General features: G+C 40.2%; 1 protein-coding gene across 1 annotated transcript; it reads left to right on the plus strand.

Annotated features, from left to right (window-relative positions):
• The first annotated feature begins 5,549 nt into the window (after positions 1-5,549).
• Positions 5,550-25,120, plus strand: LOC137282464 (sulfotransferase 1A1-like). The gene is made up of 6 exons (XM_067814223.1): positions 5,550-5,771; positions 19,021-19,184; positions 20,078-20,398; positions 20,865-20,968; positions 22,662-22,821; positions 23,365-25,120. Exons 2-6 carry the CDS (start codon positions 19,022-19,024, stop codon positions 23,514-23,516), a joined length of 900 nt encoding a protein of 299 aa, XP_067670324.1. The 5' UTR covers positions 5,550-5,771; position 19,021; the 3' UTR covers positions 23,517-25,120.
• The last annotated feature ends 598 nt before the right edge of the window (positions 25,121-25,718 follow it).

Consider the following 25,718-nt stretch of genomic DNA (forward strand, 5'->3'; position numbering starts at 1 on the left):
TGCTAAAGACCTAAACGAAGTAAGTCTAGATTTTCTCAGGTTCATCTCCCATCTTACTGTGGCTCCTTTTCATTTTAAATGGGTATATTTGTTACTATTAAAATTATTGATATTCATAAACTACGCATTGGTCTCTTGTATTATAGACAAATATTCTCTAAGCTTGCCTTTACAGCAACAACGTAATGATCTGGATACAATAAAAATGATTTTCAGCAATTGTTATATGTATCCCTGGTACCTTAAGGGCTAATCACAGGCTTACAAGTGTTGTAGTGCAACGAACGTTTTGTGGATCGCATACCGAATCTCATACACCAATGCAAAGAATGACCTACTTTTAAGCCTATCCGAATTTTCTCGTGTGAAAGTGAAATTAGACACCACAAACAACTCTGATTACACTGAATTCGAATTTCTTGTTTCATAAGAAAACGGTATTTACAAATGAATTTTAATTTTTAACTTCAATAACGCCACATTTCTGTATTTCATGTGGGGTTTAGACAGAATACCTCAACTAAGCCTTCACAGACTGCCCCTGTTTGATGAGGTCTTACAATGATTCAGTCTGTTATGTGTTTGTGCGCTAATTCAGAGTAGTTCTGTAACGCCCAATGAGATCGATAATATTATAATATCAATTCCGTGCCAGACCGCTGACGGTTTCTAGCGACAAAGCCTGTTTTGAGATTTCCACGATTTCCAAGTTTTCGTTTTCAGAGTTTGTTGTGCGACAGATCATGCTAGAACGACCATAGTGTTGTATTATAAGAGTGTTTAGAGTACTTAAATCATACTGATTAATACTTATGCATCCAGGTAAATGATTTAGGCTTAAAAAGTCGGACTGATTATCGCACTAAGTTGCGCAATAGGAGGGAATCAAGTCAACATGAAACGAGACTTTTCTGTAATCGATGTTTGACTTGAAGGCATATTACTAAAACGTTAATTTTGTTGAATACAGGAAAAGAACGAAATACTGACCTCATTTCACAAATAAAGGAATGGCAAGTCGATTGCACCACTGCTGAAAATGTCCCAGCTATTCAAGCTGGGTAAGTCTCTGCAAAAATAAGATCTACAAACCTATATAATTGTGTATTCATGAGATAAACGAGGCCGAAACAATTTTGCAAAGAAGAGATAGGGAAGTATTGTTTTACGTGTGTAAATAAGAAAGAAAATTGCGTGCAAAATACAACTTTTGGCGTCATGCAATAGTGTTGTATAGCTGGAAAATCCTCTAACCCGAGAAGATCCGGGTGAGAATTGGTCTTCGGTAAGCCATGCTCGACTAACGGGATGGGGAGTGAGTGAGTGAGTGAGTTTAGTTCTACGCTGCACTCAGCAATATTCCAGCTATATGGCGGCGTTCTGTAAATAATCGAGTCTGGGCCAGACAGTCCAGTAATCAACAGCATGAGCATCGATCTGTGGGAATTGGGAACCGATGACATGTGTCAACCAAGTCAGCGAGCCTGACCACCCGATCCCGTTAGTCGCCTCTTACGATAAGCAGAGTCGCCTTTTACGGCAAGCATGGGTTGCTGATGGCCTATTCTACCCCGGACCTTCACGGTCACGGGATCGGGAGGTCAGACTCACTGACTTGACATCGTATTCCGACTGCATAGTTCGACGCCCAATGGATTGTCTGGTCAAGACCCGATTATTTGCAGACCGCCGTCATATCTGGACTATTGCTGAGTGCGGCGTGAAACGTAACTCACTCACTCGTTTGAGTGTCCTCTTGTATGGTATTTAATAATATTGTTCTACACGGTCCAATGATTTTCTGTTCAATTACTTCAAATATGTACACATTTAGAGAATAACCCACGACCAATCAACACCGAGAATCACTTAATTGCAAACTGTGCAAATATCAAAAATATATTAAACGGGATCTCCTCACCCGTATAGGTACATGTAATAAATAATCGCTTCAAACATTACCGCTACTGGGATATGCCTTAAAATAATATGTGTATGAACTGACACATACGGAAACTATACAGTAGGTAAAGAAAATATACACACGCTAGTTCTGGTTGTCACTCACAATGTACAGGTGGACAATCAGATCTCAGAATTCGATCAATAATCGTGTGTGATCGTACACCCACCACAAATCACACACAACAGTATGTTGTTGAAAATGCAGTTTTACGATTCTGGAAATTGTATCAAGTGTTTCACGCCAAAAGACGAGTCTCATTAACGAATTCAGAATGACCTGCTTTTCAGCCGATCCGAATTTTATCGTATGAAAGTGAAAAGAGACACTGCAAAACTGAACTGGAATTTACTGGTGACTTTTAATTTTAAACTTTAAAAAAAATGTATTTCTACATTTTATGACCTCCTTTATTCTCGAAACGTTCGTAGACCTAAGATTCTTCACTTTGATCGTAACCAGTGTGTTAAAAATGGAGTTAAGACGTTTGTAGGGCTACGAAGGTTTCGAGAATAGCTAGCAGGTTTAGGCAGCACGTCCTTTACAATACATACATATATACACACACACATACATATATATAGTAAAAAGATATAATAATAAGGACGAACAAGACCGCCAAATGTCTCTTGCGCCAGAGTCTCGTTTTCAGATTTCCCCGATTTCCAGGTTTCCGTTTGTAACAGCTCGATGTACGACAGACCACGCTGCACGACGTGTTTGCAAGGATTTGATGGAACGTAGTCTTGCAATATGCAAGTGATCAGATGTATCAAACAATGCTGATCAATAATTATTTACCCAGCTGGGTAAGTTGGTCTCAACATTCGGGACTGGTTATTGTACTGTTTTGCGCAGTTCGACGGAACCCAAACTGCAGAAAACGCACACGCTGTGTATTCAGTGTCTCGACCTGATGCATTGATTTGAGAAACCTACTTAGCAGCGTTGAATTGACGGTTCATTTTTATTGATATAATCTCTCAAGCTCATCAGTCATGGCTAAGCGAAGTCGACTGATTGATCCATTGATATGATCCATCGCCCCTGGGGCTAATACGCATATGCATAATTGTTCATCAGATCGACGTTATCCTGGACGGTCGAGTGAGTGAGTGAGTTGATGTTATAAGTTAGACGTTCTCGTGAAGATCCGGGTAAGGATTAGTCTTCCGTATACCATGCTTGATGTAACAGGCGACTAACCGGATCGGTTTTGTCTGGGTACCTGACTTAGCTGACACATAACATCGTACGCCAATTGTGTAGATCGATGTTTGTGATGTTGATCACTGGATTGTCTGGTCCAGACTCCACTATATACATACCGACAGTATATACCTAGGACAGTGCTGAGTGTGGCGTTAAACAACAAACCAACCCACTAAACAGTGGGGTCCCCCACCGCACCCCCCCCCCCCCCCCCACACACACACACACACACACACACACACACACACAGCCGTGATATTCATGGAACAGTGCTAAGGAACCCCTCAAACTTTACGGCTAAGGGCTTGATGATGAGTTTTTTTATGAAGTAGGATGTAATAGGGCAGACTTTATGTTTTATAATGCGAGATGAATGAGGTACCGTGCACCAGTTAAAACTTACATGCAGCGCAAAACACAACTTGCAGATTCTCATACCTTTGGGTATGGACTTATAGTAACAAATGATTACAAATGCAAATTCAAGTTCTGAAAAGCCCCGTGAAATTGGAGTTCAAATGATTCACTAATTCATCGCAGCTGGGTGAAAAGTGTTTTCACCAGCTGTGCTGCGCTGTGCCCGTAACGAATACAGGTTAGCGCAGCTTGAAGCAGGATACCCGAATTATAAGATTATAAGATGTAAGATATCAGGTCATGAAAAGGACTAGTCTAATATTGTTTGTGTACTAAACAACAAACAGTAAATAATCCATTCGTTAGATTAAAACTTACAAATGTCAGTGTCTGTTTTATTGACACGTATAATTGCTAATGACAACATGCAGTACACAACTTCAATCATCAGGCAATACGCCATAAACAAAGATCCCCGAGAGTATCGGCAAATGAACCAGTCAATGAAAGTGCACGCCCACCCGCTCTGCCTGGCTTTAGTATCCCGGATGCTTCGTTTCGAGGGTAGAAACGTACAAAATATTGCACTGTTGATTTGCGATTGTACGCTTACAACTTTATTTATAATCAGCAAGGTATGTTATATGTCTTGAATAAATGGTAATTATGTTTTAATTATGTTTATTGTTTTGGCTGCATCTAAACTTAAAAGCTTGACTACCTCATTCAGACACAATATACTGACTCGAGCCGACCCGTCCTTGTGTACCCATTAAAGCCAAGCGAAAGACAGGGACCAACAAGTACCATATGTTAACGTCTCTTGATATGATGCGGGATCGAACCCGAGACCTCCCTCTCTCAGGGCAGATGCTCTAACCACTACACCACGGAAGTGGTCCCATTGCGGTCACCGACGTGATACTGGCGAAATGTTGCGGATAAATGAATTGAACGAGAAATGTTGCTGAAAATGCTGATTGTGTCGACATGTATTTACCTTCAGTTTCCCCAAACAGTCTTTGTGGCAAAAAACGTGCAAAGTGTTAGGAAATGCGCGCGCACACACACACACTCACGCACGCACGCACACACACACCTGATCGAGTTACCTATGTTCCTGTATGTTTTTTCTGGCACCTGAATTTACCTCGGTTTCTCCAACATGTGCTTTAGGTATCAAACACATAAGCCATGAAACTATATGTAAGTTCATGGTTGATTTCCGCAAACGATCAGTCCCTGCGGTTTAGTCTCCAATCGCCTACATCTCTCTATTCGCCAGCAATAACAAAGGTGACTAATTAGGATACAAAAATGCACCCCCACTCTTAAAATGAAAAAAACTTTACCAAGGCGATAGTGATCTTGACTGACTGTTGTTATAAGAATGTTTAGTGGAGTAGGAAGATAAGTATTGTCAATATGAAGTCACACCTGGGATCAAATAAAATGAAACGGATTAAATTGTCATGGTTTACTCACAAAACTGCTACTGATAGGTTTAGTTTCTTGTAAACAAACTTAATCCTATAAAATCTTGTCAAGCATTGGCAGTCGCAGATCCAGGATCTAGCAAAACCTTGACAGCCGTCCAGACAAACTACGTGAACAACTTGCCACTGGAAAATTCACCCCTTCAGTTCCTCGACGCAGCTGGCAACCTCATTAGGTTGAATTAAGAATGGACATAAACTTTGAAGTAAGTAACTGTGATACAAACATAACAGTGTATATATTTATGATATGTTGATGAAATGTGATTAAACATGTATAACGATATATATATATACACGCGTGTGTGCGTGTGTGTAATCTGATATTATTGACATATATTGATATTGCTATTAATACACGTTTCCGTATAATAGAAAGAATGCATTAAATACATTGTTGTTAATGAATAAAGTCATTTTATACCTCTGTACACCTACTTTTCCTTCTTTCAAAATAGAAGAGTCCACTTTCAGATCATAGGGATGACGCTCGCTTATCATTACGTAATCTGTGGTCAACCGACCATGGAGTGTTGTTTTAAGACTATAGGCGAATAGAAATGGAGGCGATTAGAGATCATGCCGTTCCCGCGACCTATAAATATGCAATGCATTCTATGGTAATTTGCGCTGGTCAGCTTCCCAAACCCGCGCGAGAGCTTGTGTGATCTTCATTCTCTCTACCATCTGTGGCGAGTCACGAGGCGCCCGAGCTCTGTCGCCAGCTGCCAATCAACCGCAAGGTAAGTGCACGTACTGCACGCACTTTTCCTGATTCATCTGAAAAACGGACACGTGCATTCGCATGTCTCCCCGTTTCAGACATTTCTTAAGATTGTTACCTTAAATCGTCGCGACTCGCTCTCAGATGTTTATTATTGATTTTCTTAACGGAAAGGGCCATCTATCTGGCCTCCGGTTTGGTGTCTTCGTGCTCGCCCACATTCCCAGGATATCGCGGTGTATTGTTTACGTTAAAGTGTGTCATCGTTGCAAAAGATTGTTTGCTTATCGTGTCATGTGATAACGCTCGGTGTGTTTCATCCCGCATGTTGCTCTTTTTAACATGTCGTGCCATTTGCATGTGCACCAGTAACTGAGTTTTATTAAACTATTCAGAGTACGAGGTGCGTGCGTGTGTACGTGCACATGTTATGAGGCCTTAATAAACCTACTTCATATTTATGTATTTAGCGATCGGGCAAATATTTAGGACGTGCAAGTTAAAAACAAATGTAACGCACGTGTGTGAGCACACATCGCATATCGGTCGGTCACGAGGGTCAGTGTCGGTGAGGAGGGGAGCGATCCTTTTAGTCACATGGCCCAGTAGTCAGAAGGCCGAAAGTTCGAAAAAATTGAGCATGTGAGCGAGACGAATGGAGGGATTGAGAAAAACAGAATGGAAGTGAACGAATTTGTATGAGGAATATAATGGACAAAGAAATGGAATATGTAAGCATATAAGACACAAATGGCTTTGGCTACACCCCTTTCAAACTGGCGTAATTTTGAGTTCCGGATTCGACAACTAAAGGCGGCCAGAGGTCTGTCACTCCATATACAAGTTGACGTTGAAGTTGAAGTGCTCATTTTGTGTACCAGACTGCATATCTTACAAGTTTAAGGTTTGCTCAACTGAAGTTTGTGACATTCCGTTTTGATTAGACATTTTAAACAAACGTTTTTAAACAATGACCAATGTTTTATTTATACAAAGATACCTGACGAGATTCGAAATCAGAGGACAATAATATCAGTTGATATACAAACTGCTGAAGTTTATGTTCATGAAATTCACATAATGTCATTCAATGCGCTTTTTCGAAGTAAATTGTTGTAAAGTAAAGAGTGTCGATTGCTGTTAGTTGTAGATTTCAATGATAAATACGTTATTATGTCAATACGGCTAATCGGGCCTTCTGGCAAATGATCTTTCTGATTACCTAACCTGACTAACGGACTTTCTGACTAATGGGCTTTCTTACTAACGAGTTTTCCTACTAACAGACCCTCTGACATTCTGACTTTGTGAGTAAACGGTGGATCCCAAATATGTTATCAATTCGTGGGGCAACTCGATTTCGGATCCGCATGGGTTCGAATCCCGTGACAGTAGATCTTAGTGACAGTTCTTTAACCCTTGTGCCAATTTACAGACGAAATCTACAACAGTATTGCAGGTAACCACAACAGACATGTGGCTGCAACTGCTTGAATCATATGTGAACAGACCCAATTTTGATCTGTTGATTAATAAATTTATATTCAGGTGGACATTCCAGGTACTACTGAGAATGTCCATTAAATGCATTTTTTCTAGTGAAAATAAGAGAAAATGTGTGAAAATAGATCAGTAAAATATGCTTGGTTCCTTGTGTGTCACTGAGCACGTTTGAATCTCAGATTCATTCCCCCAATGTATCCGTCATTAACCATCCTTGTTGGTTTGTAAAATAAATTCATTCTAATGGGTTATAATTTAGTGTAAGCATTTATTTCGTCTGTCGTTTATTGGTATTATCACAGCTGTCGGATACAAATGGCAGATAGACAGATACTTTATTCAGTAAAAGGCCAAGAGGCCTATTATAGAATATAAATTAGCCGTAATGAGCGCACATGAAAGTGACAGGTTTATGTTTTCACAGTTGCACCTCTAGTTTTATGTGTACATTCGGGTATTAAAGTAGGTCCCGTGAAGATCCGGGTTAAAATTGGTCTCCAAGAGCCCATACTTGTCGTAAGAGGCAACTAACAGGATTGGGAGGTCAGGCTAGCGGACTTGGTTGACTCATGTCATTGTATTTTAATTCTACAGATGGATGCTCAGGGTGTTGGTCACTTGATTGCCTGGTTCGGATCCGATTATTTACAGACTAACGTCATGTAGCCGCAACAGCGTTAAACAAATAAACAAACAAAAAACAAAAACAAGTGTACCCAGCACCCTAATCACGTGGTAAAGGCGACGAGTTCGTTTACTTGATGGATTGTGTCATCGCTGAACATTTACCTGAACAGATGCGCATGATGTCAGTGGTTGATTTGTCTGGTCTAGACTCGAATATATACAGGTCTCAGTCTTAGAACTGGCATACGCTTTGAAATAGTACGGAGCTAAACATCCAATTATACTCAAGTATCGCTCCAATAACACGTGTCTCTATGTTATTACGCATTCTCACTCAAACGGGGCGTCTCATGCTTAATGATGAACTAGTTGTTGAAAATATATTATGCGAGCCCCTTATAATGACGACGTTCCGAGGTGAAAGTTTAACCGAATTACCTGTTTCATCAAGAGATGGTCATGTGTCACTTTCTGTCGTCTGCTTGGTATTTTCAGCCGATATCTCCCCGAACTGGGAAAAGAGTCAAATGATTTGTCGATATACGTTACGACAGCTTTCGTTGTATCCAGAGGGTAAAAAATTCGGAAAATGCCAGGAACCTTGGTCACCAAAAAACTCTATTTGAATTAACGTCTTCTTGACGTTGGTATGACGTCGGGCATGTTTTGTACACCGCCGTACATTTATAATGGTAATGGGGAATCGAACCAGGGCCTTTGGCGTGACCCCTGTACTAAGGAGGTGGTTGTTTCAGTGCTTATGAAATCGTTCGCTCGTTCGATTCTCCGCATGGGTTCAATGTGTTAAGCTCATTTCTGGTGTTCCCGCCGTGGTATTGTTGCGATATTACTAAACTCGACGTAAAACTCACTCTTATTGCTGGATGAGTCAGGACCGTATTTCCGTACGTAGTTTCAACTGAGGAAATTCTGTTAACAGGCGTGGGAAAGCAATTAATTGTTGACAATAATACACCATAACAATCTCATTGCCATTTAGTCCTGTACCTATTACCATGATTCGAAAAGATATTATGTTACCTTTCCATGGAAAATGGGTAACAACTGTCGGACCGTAGATTACTGTTTCAGACCATGGTTTGAGAGCAACACACACACACACGCGCGCGCGCGCGCACACGCGCGCACACACACACACATACTGGTATATATATATATTTACATTACAAATTGTCCGTCGGTGATCTTGATGTGCATAATTATCAGATTTTTACCTATAGTGTACACCAAAATCTGCCCAAGTGCTTTACAACCTGTATCTGATTTGAAACTGTCAATTTAGCAGTTATAAAAGAAATTTTATATTCGACTGCCCTCGTTTAGTGCAATCGTCGTCTGTCTTCTGAAATAGATAAAACTGTACAGATGGAAAGAATTATGCGGGCCTTTTGTCGGTATACGCATACGATATGTGTAGAAGAGTATGGACCTATCAGGAGTCGATGGAGTTACTTAGCGGTTAACGCATTCGCTTTCAGCCCGGGTTCGAACCCGAACATTGATTTAATGTGTAACGAAAACAGGGTGTCGCACGGCCTGACGTTGCTGGAGGAAATTATGCTCACAATCTGACGTTCTGTACTTAATTAAGGGTGGTGTAAACAACAACTGCCCTTCAACGATATACAGTATTGGTTAAGCGTTCGATCGCCACACCAAACACCTGGGTTCGATTCTCCACATGGGTACCCTTATGTGAAGCTCATTTCTGGTGTCGCCGACGTGATATTGCGCGGGCGTGGTGGGCATGCTGTTATCCAGCGAGGTTGATATGCTGGCATCGAGCCCACCTGTGTCCGGGTGTAAAATCCTTGGAGTCAACATTGTGTGCAGACATTCAGTGTTTTCACAATCCCTGAAGTACAGTACACAACCCTTGACACTGAAAGGAACTCACCAATCCGTCGGTACAAAAGCAAATGGTGGCAAACACATAGTTGCGGGTGCAGCAACGTGCAGTGAGCTTGGACAAAGTACTGTTACAATGTTTTCCAGTCCACCCAGCTGTGAGTGGGCACCTCGTTAGGATAAGAAAGCCACACTAAGCTCGGTGCGCCCTGAGACAGTAAGAGGTGTTTACTCACAAGGGAGTTGAGATTAACATCCAGTGATCGAGGGGAAAAATACCAGTGCCTTGAGCAAGCACTAGTTGCGAAGATGTGTGCGCTATATAAATATCCTATAATAAAAATAAATATTGCTAAAGGCGGTGTAAAACCAAACTCACTCATAGTGCCCACGTGAGGAATCTACCCCGGCATTTAGGAGTAACGAGCGACCGTTCTAACCACTAGGTTACCTAACCGGCCCCGTTTTCCTAACTAAAAGTCACCCGTGAAGATCCCGTTAGAATTAATCTTTGTTAACCGATGCTGGTTGTAAGAGGCGGCTAACGGGATCGGGTGGTCGGCCTTGCTGTCGTTGACAAATGTATTTTTCCCCAGTTGCAATTTAGAGATGCTTATAAAGCATATCTTGTATGAAATGGAGTCAAATGGTGCCATATCCAACACGTATGTGGCCGATATCAAGCTGTGTTTGTTGAACCCCGCAGCTGGTCGATCTATAACTATTAACAGTGAAATGAAAAAGAAAAAGTCCATTGCACGATTTCCACAAAATTCTTTTCCAATTTCTTTGCATCATGGAATAGTGACGATACCAGACGTTTACAAACGGGCTAGCATATTCTACACCATCTGTGGCACTACAGTTAAGCAGGTAAACTCAAAGTCAAACCTTCACTTGCACGGCGACAGGGAAATGCATGGACATCATTTTCATCGCTGATGCCTCAAATGTTGACAAACATTGCAATTTTATCATGGAAGCTCTACCGGACCGGACCATGTTGTTTTTAAAAGGGAGTATTTTTCTCTATGGATCCCGACCCATGAAAATACGGTTAGAACTAATTTTCAGCAACCCATGTTTGTCATAAGGGACCACTAACGGGATCGGGTGGTCGGGGTTGCTGACTGGATTGACTCATGTCAACGTATCCCAGTTTAGTAGATCTATGCGCATGCTTTTGCTCACGCGATTATGTGGTCCAGACGCGAAATTTCGATTCTGACGTGGATGCAAAAAACATTCCTGGTATCCACCGCCGGTGGATATTGTTGAAGGTACAATCGTACTCACTTACTAAGTATATCGAAGTGGGATGTACACTAAGTGGTGCATTTTGAGTGTCATCTCCAGTTCAACAAAAAGTGATAATAAGTCATCAGAATGCCCTTCAAACTTACGTTTTTTAATTCACGATATTAGGGTTTCAATCAACCGAACACACAAAAATGAATGTTAGCAATCTTTCAACGAGGTAAAATGGGTTTGCTCACTGATGTCTAGATTTATTTGATTTAAGTATATATATATTTTTGATATAACTCATTCAATTTGAAATGGGTTGTATACATTACATTTGTCCTATTATCAGAATCTGTAATATTGAGGACGGTAGGTAAACTAGCAGGTAAGGCGTTTGCTCGTCATGCCGAGCACCTGGGTTTGATTCCCCAACATGGGCACCACGTGTGCATGTGATGGCCATTCCTGGTGACCCCTCCTTGATCTTCCTGGACCGTTGCTAGAAGCGGCGTAAAACTATACTCACTCATTGTTATCTTGGGAGAATAAGATATCAACTCGCTATTGATGGTATCGCGACGTTTATTGAACACGAATTCAATTTTTAAGATATCACAGTGACAAGCGGCTATGAGAGAGGATGTGTTTATTGATGTCTATGAAATATAATATGACACACTGTGATCAATATTCAAATGTATTCTAATTGTATACAATGACATTCCTTAGATATTTGTACGCACATTAAAGCCGCGTCTTACTCTGTGCAATCAAATCGTCTGTGAATAAACTAAAGAGGTTTATACGTTTTGTGCGATGCTTTGTAGGGAGAAATGCAAGGGAAAAGTTGTAGCCGTCATGACTAAATTAAAGTGTAACGATTTTTAACGGAAACGAAAGCGTTGTAGCCAGAAGCAAATTACATGAACGCGAGCAAACACCAGTTTCAGTCTCTCTTCGGTGTCTGCAAGTTGACATGCTGCAATCAATAGATCAATGACAATTCTTGAAAGGATCATGATCAATTCACATTCTCTCAGACTCCGAGCACCTAATCCTTCTCCAAAATTATTCATTCTATCACAAGATCCAATCAATAAGAGAAGACAGGGAAAAATCCGATTCCATGCATGAGAATTAGGCAACGAGAACACTTGCAACATCGGGACGATTCACATCACTGTCCTAAGATCGTTATTTTGTCAGTAGTCGTAAACCAGTTTTCGCTGGTTTCAGATATCAACTAAGCTGAATTTGAATTTTCCAGGACTGGTAAACAACACCCAAGTTTTCACGAAATGTCTGTCCGCGTCATGCCATAGCATAGATTCATACCCACGTCAAAGCATAGATTCATACCCACGTCAAAGCATAGAATCATATCCACTTCAGAGCATAGATTCATACCCTCGAAGCTGTTACTGTACAACTAGTCTATTAATTATAATTACTACTACTACTACGCTACCGTGGTGTAGTTGTTAGAACGTCTGCCCGAAGAGCGGAACGTCGCGGGTTCGATCACAGGGCGCCTCATACCAAAAGACGTTAAAATATGGTAGTTGTTGGTCCCAGCCTGACGCTCGACATTAATGGGTACAGCAAGGAGTCAGTATAATGTATGGGTTAGTGATGCGGCATTGAGAATCTCAGTGAGCTAGCGCTATAACGAGCTTAAGTCTGGGTTAGTACAAGCAGTTACACCTTTACATTTTTTTTCTGATCAAGATTTGATTATTTTCAGACAAATGCCATAACTATGGCTGGAAAACTGCTATCGATATATCGACTGTCAAAAGACACTCGTGTGTGTGTGTGTGTGCGCGTGTGTGCGTGCGCGTGCGGATTTAATTACTGTATATAGTAACAATGAGGGTATTACTGATTGGTATGGTATGCTTTTCGCAGCTCTCTTAGAGCAAGGATTGAGGTACGTGTCTTGCATTAACATTAACTTAGGACTAGCTAAATGCTAAGAGAGCTTCGAAAATCCAGGCCACATAACATAGACTTACGACAGTCGTCTAGGCCCAGGATAGGAGGCACGACAGTCGCAACGGCCCTGACTGCCCGACGATCGTGTCGTTACATGCGCATCACAGTTTGATGTACTTAATCGGCCTCTCATATCACGTAGATAAATGTCACTAACTCATACGAGTTCAGCGTTTGTGGATATCCCATGACCTTTACTTCGTGATGAAAATTCAGCTGGACCAATCTTGTAAGAGCCTAGCCCTGTGACTGTGTATCTCTTTCACTCGATAGTGGCACATCAGGAGCCCAGTCGCCCAGAGGACTGCGTCCCTAGATTGTACAAATTTAATGAACGTGAGTTCGATTCCATGTTACCGTTGCCTGAACAAATCTGTAGTATTTCCTGAAAATAACTGCCAAAAAAGTGGCAATTAAAAAGCGTTTTGTACAAAATATGTGAAATATTTTAAAGCATTTTTTTGTACAAGATATACTTTGTAACTTGTGTTCACCCGCTTAATCACATTCGCCTGTACTGAATATTCGTTTTGATCTGGTAAATATATTTCCATTTCAAAAGATTGAGGTTTCGAGTCAGATTAAATGTCTTCTGTCACTAATTCACCTAAATAACATCCTGCAAGGTGTGAACTCACAGTCTGTCCGTGTGTCGTGGAACTTTAGTGCTGAATTAGCCTTGTGGTTGAAGCGTTCGCTCGTAGCACCGAAAGTCCGGGTTCGATTCCTCACATCGGCACATTTCCCACGTTATATTGTTGGAACATTGATTGCATAAAAGTTCACTGTTTCACAGACCGAAGGCTCATATAAACATTTATACCTGTATTGGGTTACAGGGTCATTCTTCCATTATCCTCGTCACGTGTCACTCATGTCAATCATGTCACGTGTTAGGTCTAATCACCAACTTTGCCTTGTGTATCATGAAAATATCACTTTGTCCTTACACTTTGGGATTGCCCAAAATTACCTCTATTGGATTGGTTGGAAATACATGCTCACTAATACTAAACACACAGGTTGCCCGTAAAATATATACTCAGTGAAAATAGAAACGCAAATTAATCCAATCACAGAATGGTGCCAAAGCGCAGCAACGGAAAAGACCGTGTCAGTTTCGTGGGAGAGGAAATTGTGAAGAACAACTGACGAACACGGGTATGAAACCTCGAATCATAATCGTGGCGAACAAAGATTCGAACCCACAACTTCAGGTTTCTGTCATGTCAAATTATCTGATATGAGAGTATCTGACCAAAACTGAAATCCAGATAATGCCGGAAACGAATTCATTGTCCAAGAGGACCACACTCGTATGTGATGCAAGTGATATAGGGGCGATCGCGTAGTCTGAAGGTTGAAGCCTGAAGACCCGGGTTGATTTCCTACGTGGATTCAGTGTGTTTAGTCTATTTTCTGGCGTCTCTCCGCTGTGCTGTTGCTGGAATACAGCTAAAAGCGGCGTAAAACTAAACTCACTCGCTCTATTTGATGGGATTACAGTTTGGCACTATCATCTTGTGTCCCCAGTGTCTGAATGTTTGCCAAGGGACTTGTTCTGATGTTCCTGTAGCGGTGGCAAAACATAAGGCATGGTGAAGGAGTCATATGCAGTGAAAAGAGAAAACGAATCCTTCGTTCAAGAGGACAAGTCTCGAATATGATGCACATTCACGGTCTGGCTTCCAGTGTCAGAATGGTTGCCAAGGGATTATTGTTCTGAAGTTCCTACAGAGTTGGCAAAAAGATACGGCTAAGTGAAGGAGTCATCTGCAGCGCGCTCTATCTAATTCAATGTCCAAGACGACACTTCTTATGTGTGATCCACGTGTTCACGGTATGGCTCCCAGCGTCTGAATGGTTGCCAAGGGATTATTGTTCCAAAGTCCATGTATAGTTGACGAAAGGTCAAGGCACGGTGACAGTGCACATTCTGGACAGAGGGAGGGTCCCTCCACTTGGTAGGCATCAAAGCAACGGGTACGTTGATGTTACTATCGCTTCCGGTCGTCAAATGACATGTTGGTGAGGCTGGGTTTCACATATACAGTCAGCTGTCAGTAGAAATTGTCCAAGTGACTAATTCGGGAAAGCCGTCGTCCAAATATAAATAAGACCAAAACCTATGTTGTGAAGTCATGTGAAACAATAGTGTAATTATTTATGAAAAGAAAGTAGTAAACATTGTCATGCATGATATCTCAATCTTTACTGAACATGTAAGTGAATTAGATGTGTTGTCACTCATGAATGGACTCATAAGATGCACTCTGCAAAATTAATATGCTGATAGTGATTTAATATGCATAAATGGTTCAGTGGCAAATATCATTTTTTTAATAATTTATATGACGACTGCTGGAGTCTAATCGAATTATGTGATAAATCTGATTAGCAGCAATGATTCATGATTTTGTTTGATGGTAGCTTAAATGAGAAATTATTATAATTGTTACGCATATAAGCTCTACCATTTAATTCTCTGAAATCTTTTGTATTTATGTATCATGTACAACACACTTTGCCTCACAATAAATACTGAAACACCTTGACTAATCATTGGCCTTAGGAATCTTATTTTGAGGTCTATAAGTTGTTATCCGGTGACAAAGCGGGAAAACTGTGTTGTCCAGTGACGATATACAGCTACTCTGACACATCCAAACAACCCCTGCTAACTAGTTCTCGCCGTATATGATGACATTGACGTCCCAAAGGTGTTGCTCTTTCATTGTGCAGGAAAACCAGGTTCTATGGATAGTTAAGTTTTTTTATCGCAATGGGTGCAACGTTTCGTAGTAGGTACATGTACTGACACCGTTATCAAGCAAGAATGTAAGATTTCGATGTAGGTACTAGCACGGTTATCAAGCAAGAGGTTGACATTTCGGTGTAGGTATTAACGCCGTTATCAAGCAAGAGTTTGACATTTCGATGTAGGTACTAGCACGGTTATCAAGCAAGAGTTTGGCATGTAGGTGTAGGTACTAGCACGGTTATCAAGCAAGAGTTTGGCATGTAGGTGTAGGTACTAATACCGATATCAAGCTATCACTTGCTTGATAATGGTGTTAATACATACAAACGAAACGTCACTCTCGTTGCGATGATGAAGTTGACTATCTATAGAACTTGTTTTCCCTTCATCTATACAACCTCTAAAGGAGGGAAGCATTCATATAAGCCCAATGAGCTTGTTTGCCAATCCCTTTTCATTCCATTGGAAAAATATGCTTAAAACAACTTCTAAAATGCCCGTGAAAGACGTCATAGTATTCTCGAACATTTTATCATCAACTTATATTATCCTAAGCAAAATTTGAGCAGCATATAAAGTTAAAAGAGGGAGTCATATTATCTCTGTCAGTTCTGTCGTTTTATTATTTTGGTATGACATTATTCATAGTAGAGAAGCAGTAATGACATCGTTCTCTATGCACAGAACGAACGAGACGGATTTGATCCTGCTGCCAAATGTGTAAATCATTCATGAGGGTAAATCCTTTCCGATGGTTTTCACCGAGAACAATCAGAGTTCGCTCAGTGTGGACATTCAACAGTTTACGATACACGTAGCAAGTCAACAGAAGCAGAACGTTTGCATGGCGCATCTTTCATCTGTTGTCTGTTCGAAACAATAGGCATGAATATATATACGTATGTATGTATGTATGTATGTATGTGTGTGTGTGTGTGTGTATGTACACGTATATCATCCTGCCTAGCAACCACTGTTCCCATAATTCGTTCATATATATATGAGCATATATATATGAGCACATGTATATACTGCTCATAGATATATGAGCACATGTACACGTATATCATCCTGCCTAGCAACCACTGTTCCTATAATTCGTCGTCTGTGGCGACAGTAAAAAATTGAAGGTGACGTCAATAAACAGAATCGTCACAATTGTGTATGGATAGTAAAGTAATTATTGCGCTCGTGCAAAATACAAAATTTACACTCGTTTCGTTTAAGTCGTATGACTTACTTGTTGGTGTAAGTATTTGTAGATATTGCTCCTTAAAAATCAGAAATTGTTAAAGCTTTTTATAAATGTATAGGTCAACAGCAACAGGGATTTGGCGATTTAATAACAGACAAACTGTACACAAATACAGAACACATCTTTGCAAAATGCTGAGTGAATGAGTTAGGATTTGACGTCACATCGGTAATATAACGGCCATATCATGACAAAAACAATTTATGCAATACAAACACGAAAACATTGTGATGAGTTATATTGTCGACGATAGACTGTAAAATATCAAGATATGAACATGAAACTAGCATGCAAAACTAAAACACTGTAATTAAGGGAGATAATACAATATAAAACATGGGCCATAGATCACCAACTACTGAAGTGAGGTCATCATACTAAGAACCATGGGGACGTGTGTTATTTTTGCTACCTCACTGGAGCCTAGCTGGATCTTTATTTGAGTAGTAGGCCATTGATTCATCATGCGTTTGGTCATCTTGTTACTGTCAGGAGAAACCTGTCTTCCCGCTGTATGGTGGAGCGTTTCACTCCACCTGCATGTCACTGGACTGCCTATCCAATCATCCAATGACCATATGCCCTGCTGAATGTAGCTGGTTTGCTGAAATCGTCCAGGGTTCTAATTTGATGATATGAAACCTAAAACGTACGTCTTCATGAACTAACGACAAAAATTAACTAAAGTGTCGAATTTGCTGAGAGATGTGAATCTTTTAAAAAAATAAGAATAATCCGTCTTACCTGTGAATAATTTGAGTGTGCAAGTAAGTATGAGGATTTGATAAGAAATTATCAGATCGGGGCAAACGCTGCCACACTGGAAACAGTTTTCTTGTTAATAATGAGTGGGACTACAACACTTAGGCGCCTGATATGCAACTGGGGTCATTGTCAGCAGACCCCCAGGAGCTTGTACTGCTGAAAATAAAACGTCCTGGGTGCAACAAACCTACACTGATATCCATATACATATTAAGAAGGAAAGGGATATAACGCGCACAAAGTTGTCAAACACTCCACTCTCGATTATGGGCGAATTCTAGTTGGGAAATTGTGGCATATACAGCCGCGATTCTTACTGAAAAAGAGCCAGACAAATTCCCTTTCGAATAAATCCAAAATATCAAAATCGCTGCACTATTCAACGTGTAACGTTGCTTGTAACTTGGGAAAGACAACTTTTTCGTTGGTACTCCAAAAACCTGCCTACGGAAATCATCGCCTATCTGAGAAGAAATTCTATGTATTTCGCTTAAAAGCACCCGATCGGCGAAAAAACATGGCCTTTTCGAAGTCGGTAGCTATGCCTATTTCGTTCTACAATGTCTCAAAAGAAATAGGTTATTCTTTTACCTGTAATACACGGCTTTATTGGGAAATTAGCGGTATCCAGTGATTGAGTCCATCATGTTTGTCCTTCACCCTCTGTGGGCTTGCTCCAATAAGATATATCGCGCCACGAAATAAAAATAATACTGGTATTTTATTTTTGACCAATCAGAGAGCAGTTCGTCGTTGGTGCAAACCTATTGAGGGTGAATGACAAACATGCGTGGAAGTTCCGAATTTCCATATGACCTCTAATTTGCATCAATATCACCATATGACCTCTCATGTGCGTCACATCGGCAATATGTTAGTCATATCGTGACGAGAACAATTTCACTTACAACCACAAAACCACATTACTATGTTACTACAAATTTGGCTCTGATGTAAGATTAGATTTCTGTTTGGAATAATATAGTACGAAAATATGCTTTGGTACAGCAGTAACTGCAGGCTGTCTCCATACTTGGGACCATGGAAACTTATAGTACTTTTGCTACTTGCATGCACCCTAGACAGATTTATATCAACGCTTCAGTACCTGGTCATTGTATTTAAATTCAGCCAAAATTAAAATGACAAAATATTATATTAAAAATCGGGTAAAATAATTTTTCGGGACTCACTCAAAATATCAATCCGTGGTAACAGTTGGTCACATGTCATTTTATCTCTGTTCAGGATGTCTTTGACGAAAGTGACTGATGAAGCAGGGGATTCATTGATGTTGCTGGATGTGGATGGTTTTCTATTTGCCCCCGACTTGTCGGCGGATGTCATCAAAAGTCTCAGCCACTTTCCCTTCCGGGATGACGATGTTATGGTGTGTTCCTATCCCAAGTCAGGTGAGTGAGTGGATAAGACTGTTGTATTCTTGGTTTCATAAGACATCCGCAATATTTTGAGACCACAAGAATGGTGCTCAAATCCAGACTCTGTATAGAACAAGTCTTTCAGTCAATTTGGGTTGTTTAAAGTAACAACCAATTCTAGGTGAACGTTTTGCAGATTTCTTACTCGTTTGTGAACATAACAAAAATACAATTTCAAAGAATAGACCACCGATGGGACTAATCGATTTTGGACTGAAGTGTCTCACTGTTTTCAGACATAATTTATCGCACAGTGTAGACAAAGACATGTTTTATCTATGAATCGTTGCGTTCAAATGCCACAGTACTAAGCCAGAGAATATAAAAACAAATTGAATGTATCTTTTTTCACACCATCAATCACGAAATTTTTGTTTTCAATTATAAAGTGTACGCACGTGCTTTATGTGCCACGCTGTAGCCAAGCCGATACTATAACAATGTTTGGGCTCAACAATAACTGTTGTACAGATTACCTCTTTGAGGGAACGATTCTTTCAAAAGCCTATCCAGATGCGTTAAACATGTATGTAATTAAGATGTCTGAAGCTCAGCTAGTATAGTTGTATAACTGTGGTTTCCTGCAGTCATCCTTAACCACTTCAACTGAAAGAGAATCAATATTGCTTACTGCCTAGTCACTTATGTTAATTATGTTGTTATTTTGTTACACTCAGTATACGTTACTTCGTGTCACATTCCTCCTTGACAATCTATGTCGAATCATTGCACTCACGTAATAAGTAAGTTGTTCTCCATGTTCTCGTCACAACTTCTAAAACGTCATTCTTAAGAAGAACGAAAATCAGTTTATAAGTGTCAACATATCACTGACCTTGCTATAAGGGGAGATAATACTGTTTCAGGTTGTCACTGGGTGTGGGAGATACTTCGCATGCTTCAGGAAGGAACGCTTGACGTGGCCGTACAAGAAAAAGAAGATTTAATGATGGAGTGGAAGACGCCAGAGTTCATGGACAAATTCCCTTCACCACGTGTTCTAAATACCCACGTGCTGTTAAGACATCTGAATCCAGAACTCTTTGAGAAGAAGATCAAGATAATCATGGTCGTTCGTAATCCTAAGGACGTTGCTGTATCGTTTTATCATCACCACACAAAGCTCGTAGAGTATGAATACAATGGACAATTTACAAATTACGTTCCAAACTACCTAGATGGAATGGGTGAGTTTGTCTTGGTTCAGTGCACATCCATTTTTCACCGAGTGAAGGGGTCAATCATGTTATTAATGTTTACGTGTCTTTGATTGGGCGGACATGTGGTGGTAGTTGCTGCTGGGCACACGGTGACAACTTATCAGTCAGATCCCACATCGTCAAAACCCTATTGTTGCATTCGTCGATAACGTTTTAGAAGTTTAAATCTGTTGGGCACTGGTACAATTTTAGTTGTTTTTCACATCCAACGACGTTAGATTTGAAATGTGTCAGCCAGGGCAATCACTGACAGGAACAAGAACGCATTCGCCTTCACCTCAGTTTACTCAAAGACCTCCATTTGGCCAGTTCTGCATTGCAAGTAATTTCACTTGGAGCGATAGTATGTAACTGAAATTATAATATTGAGAACCGGCTTGGGTTTGTGTCGTTCTGATTAGTGAGGAAACTCCTGCATGCTTCTGTGTTTTAGTTGACTCCGGTTCTGTGTTCGATTACACAAGGGACTGGGAGAAGGAGATCGACAAGCACCCTGAACATCCAATACTTCTTCTCTGTTACGAGGACATGAAAGAGGTGAGTAGCTAGATGCTCCATTGTCTGAAGGAGAGGTACAGTGCAATTATTTTACAGGTCTTCAGCCATACTGTCCATACGTACGTGTGTGCGTGCTTTTTTAAAACAGCGGTTAGCGTTACCCACCACGGGGAGGTGGCCCATCTTTGTCCGTGATTCTCTCATTACACGGGACAAAACGGAGGATCCTCACCATTCAATTTTGTCATTTTCTAAAAACAAAGAATTTCTTTATCCATTTTTATCTATTGACGTATTTCATATCCGCTCGTGTTTGTGCAGCATAAACCGTAATGGGTAACACGCCCATGATTGCAAAATAACACAAACATCACGACTAAATTCACAGCATTTGAAGAATACGCCGTGAATACAGCAAAATTGAGAGTAACACAGACCCTGAGCACATACCTTAAACGACCTGCCCTTTTGAGACAGGTTTCTACAATAACCCTTTTACCTCCCAGCAAAAGTTTATTTTTATGACGTGCAATGCACACTGGTCAGTCAGTGTATCTGTTTTTAAGCTTTATTGTCTGTGTAACGTAACTGCAGAACCGCTCATTGACAGATAACAGCTAAAAGAAACATTTAAAAATTCATGTTTAACCCCGATTGTCAGTCCTTGTGTGTAGACAGTGCACAAAGTTTATTTCATGTTTATTTACCAACACGTATGTAACATATCTGCTCTTTGAGGGAACACGGCTAAAAGAAACATGATAAGTCCTGATTGTCAGTGTGTCTGGTACAACGTTTATTTATCTATGTAACATAGCTACATGCATGTAAAATAGTCACTTCTTAGGGGATAAGAGCTAAGGCTACAGTTCACGCCCCCAACTAAACTTTAAAGACTCGAAGCGGTCTCATTTTCCAGGTTCCAGCCAAAACTATGTCTCTTCCGACACTCATACTTGGACGAAAGTCTACTGCTATGTGTTTTCGTCCCCACGGACAGAGTTTAAATTGATACATCTGTAGCTCTATGTGCGTACAGTTACAGTAAGTACTAATTTATAGAACTCGTACCTACTTGATCAAAAAGGCTACGAAGACAAAAACACGTTAAAAGTAATTCCACTTGAACAAATCTATTCGGGGATATTATTTATATTATTGTTTTCACGAACCAGGGGCAATTGCTTTAACATACCGCAAACATTAATTATATAAAATGTACGTTCCTGCAGTTCCTATCTTCTCATGTATAATGTCTCACGTGAAGTCTCATGTATAATGTCTCACGTGAAGTCTCATGCATTATGTCTCACATAATTTCTACAATACGATATGAACTCATGAGAAAAGTATAATCTGAAAGAAGTACTTGTTTCTTGTGCATTATAGTAGCGTAGTTCTCGGTAATAACAATGTTTAGTAGTTATTGTTCAGACTATTATCACATGCAGCATTCAAGCATGGCTGATATATATTACCTCTACTACCCGGTCTGGAAAATCGTTTCCCAGTTCGCATGTCATCTGAGGATGCAGGCAACACTACGATCCGGTTGTGTTGACTTCCTCAATCAGAATATTGTGGGTAATGGCACGCAACTGCTTCACACTTGTACTTTCAAAGTGCATCTAAATGTAACCACCGCCATACCATACTAGCAACTGAAACGATGCAAAGTTCCAGTGTATTTAAGACCAACCGCCCATTCTACATCTCCTATGTTTTCTTTTAGAATCTCTTTCGTGAGGTGAAGAAGATCGGGAACTTTCTAGGGAAATCCTGTGAAGACGTGTTCTACCAGATGATTGCTGACAAGTGCACTTTTTCAAAGATGAGGGACAGAAAAGGTGCAGTTCATACAGAATGGGGCGACAACATATTTTACAGAAAAGGTGAGTTTCCTATGAATTTGAAAGGGAAGGATCTTCCATTTTCTATCACTTGTGGTCAAAGAATGACGGTCAAACATGCCCCGTGTTGAATTTTCTTTCAGAAAGGATAAATATTACAGTGCAAAATTGGTTGAAGGTCCGGAGTGAAATAGGCCTTCAGCAACCTATGCTTGCCATAAAAGGACCATGCTTGTCTTACGGGACTATGCGACTTACGGGATCGGCTGGTCAGACTCGCTGACTTGGTTGACACATTGATTGATTCCCAATTGCGCAGAGCGATGCTCATGATATTGATCACCGGATTGTCGGGTCCAGACTCGATTATTTACAGACCGCCGCCAAATAGCTGGACTATTGCTGAATGCGGCGTTAAACTAAACTCACTCACACTTGTTTCGTTCACACCATCCCAGCTCTCACTTTTTTAATAGGTCAGCACAAATGTGGCTTGCTTTTCCTACCGACACGAAAGCGAAATACAGTCTAAAAATCTCAATTCGCCAAAACACTTTCACATATACTTTTTTTTGTTCATTTCAGGTGAGGTCGGTGACTGGAAGAACTGGTTTACAGTTGCCCACAGTGAAATGTGTGACCGCATATGTGAAGAGAAAATGGCAGGCTCTAGAATAACATTCCGGTATACTTTGGACAACAATAGAGAAACCAATAATAACGACGGTGGGTCGTGAATACAGTAACCTTCGCCCCTGTGCCCGTAACTAGAAGCAAATAACGAATAACCCTTATTGTTGTTTTTCATAAATGGCGTTTGATGTGAAACTGAATTGTATATTTTTTTATTGAAACATTACCACAGCTAGAAATGTAATGAATATAGGTTGTGTGAAGAGCCACCCACAGGTCATCTTATATCAGGGACAAGATGCACAGGGTGGAAGCGTGGCCATTTCTTCGATGGACAGTGAAAGAAGAACACGTGACAAGTATATCTGGCTTTGCAAGTCTATCAGGCTTTGCCATTTGTGACCAACTCCACATAAAATGTACAGTTTGGAAATGGAGTTACTTTTGGGACAACTCCTCATTTCGTGTGGCCAGAGCTTCCACACTGCGGGATAGTATGCATGCATTTCTGATATAGTGGCTGGGCATATCAAAAAGAAAATAAGCTAGAAATGGTTCTTCCAGGGTGAGGTATTTGATACGCTAGTCATGGATGATTTGTATCATAGGTTTCTGTAAGTCAACTAATGTTTTGGTGGCGTTTGGAGGTTTGGGCCAAATGCAGTTTCCTAAGAATTGTTATTTTGAAACTGTTGATACATATGTGTTACATTGTACATCTTGGAACCTGTTATGATACCAATGCTGTATTGTACAGTATTGGCATACCAAAGCTACATTGTATAGCTGGAAAACTATATTGTTATATCAGTGTTACAGTTGTTATCTTAGAAACTATTGCTATGCCAGTACTACATTGTACAACTTGGAAACTATGGTTCTGTCAATGTTACATTGTATATGTTAATACCAGTGCTACATTTTATATGCTGGAAACTATTGTTATACCATTTCTACAATGTACATCTTGTTAACAATTGCTCTTCTAAGTTGGATAACTTGTGCCCATTCCTTTTCTTAATGAATAAAATATGTTTCAATCAAAACAATTGCTAAACCAGTGCTACAATGTACAGTTTGGTAACAATTATTAAACCAGTGCTACATTGTACATGTTGGTAACAATTGTTCTACCAGTGTTACACTGTACAATCTTGGAAACGTTGCAATGTATTGACATACCAAGGCTACATTGTATAACTGGAAAACCATTGTTATATCAGTGCTACATTTTATATCTTAGAAACTATTGTACATCTTGGAAACTATTGTTCTGCAATTGCTACATTGTATGTTGGATGCTATTGTTGTGCCAGTGATACACTTACATCATTGAAACTATTGTCTTAACAATGCGACATTGTTTATGATTTTAACTATCTGCTATGCCAAAGATACATTGTACATCTTGGAAACTATAGTTACGTCAATACTGAACTGAACGGCTTGGGAAATACTGTTTTGACAGTAGTAGGGTATATATCTTGATATCTGTTGTTATAACTTGAAGACTGGTTATACATGGACGCTACGTTGAAAAGGTTGGTTATTGTTGCATCAAAATCAATAATACATTGGCGCATCAACTGTACATATCGGAAACTATTGTCACATCGATACTAGGTATACATTGTATGATAATGTTTAGTCATTTGTACTGTACAACTCAATAAATTGTCATGTATTTCTGGACCTCTTTTCATTCGCTTATGGTATATGTGTTGTTTTTACGCGTATTCAGCAGTTTTTCAGTCACTCATGTTTGGCCACAGAACACCTGACGCAGACACGGAAGTGGGACCAGGATGACATTAAACAAGCCATAAGTACAAACGGGTAAGAGTTGGCAACTCTCCGTCATCTAATTATATCAACATGAAAGCACAAAAAACACTTTGCCCTGACAGTGACCACCCATTAATTAAACCAGAGCAATATGAGCTGATTAGCTGAGTATATTTAACAACAGTAAACACGAATATGGCTAAAACAACTCTTTGACAAGAAGAATGATTTGCAGTTTAGTCGACTGCTACCGTTAAACACTCGGAGACTTTCCCTGAAATAAACTTCAAATGCAATAACATAGGCCAATACATCCTCGATATCTCCAGGGTATACGTTCCGATAAGTCTCCACTATACCCTGGACGCATCTACGGCTCTGCCCGATAAATTTATTACCTCCTTTGACTGTCTTTTGATCCAATCAGGTGTCTACGCTGGGAAGTTGAGCTAACCAATCACAACTCACTTTCGGTTTTTGTATCATCTAAAATCTGGGACGCAGTGCGAGCAAACCTTCGC

Source organism: Haliotis asinina, chromosome 1 (assembly GCF_037392515.1).
Source record: "Haliotis asinina isolate JCU_RB_2024 chromosome 1, JCU_Hal_asi_v2, whole genome shotgun sequence".
NCBI lineage: Eukaryota > Metazoa > Mollusca > Gastropoda > Lepetellida > Haliotidae > Haliotis > Haliotis asinina.

Bases quoted from the DNA above. Each gene is read 5' to 3' on its own strand.
- LOC137282464 (XM_067814223.1), top strand. From the start codon at position 19,022: ATGTCTTTGACGAAAGTGACTGATGAAGCAGGGGATTCATTGATGTTG. The intron at 19,185-20,077 runs GTGAGTGAGTGG...ATACTGTTTCAG, and splicing joins GTGTTCCTATCCCAAGTCAG to GTTGTCACTGGGTGTGGGAG. The intron at 22,822-23,364 runs GTGAGTTTCCTA...TGTTCATTTCAG, and splicing joins CAACATATTTTACAGAAAAG to GTGAGGTCGGTGACTGGAAG.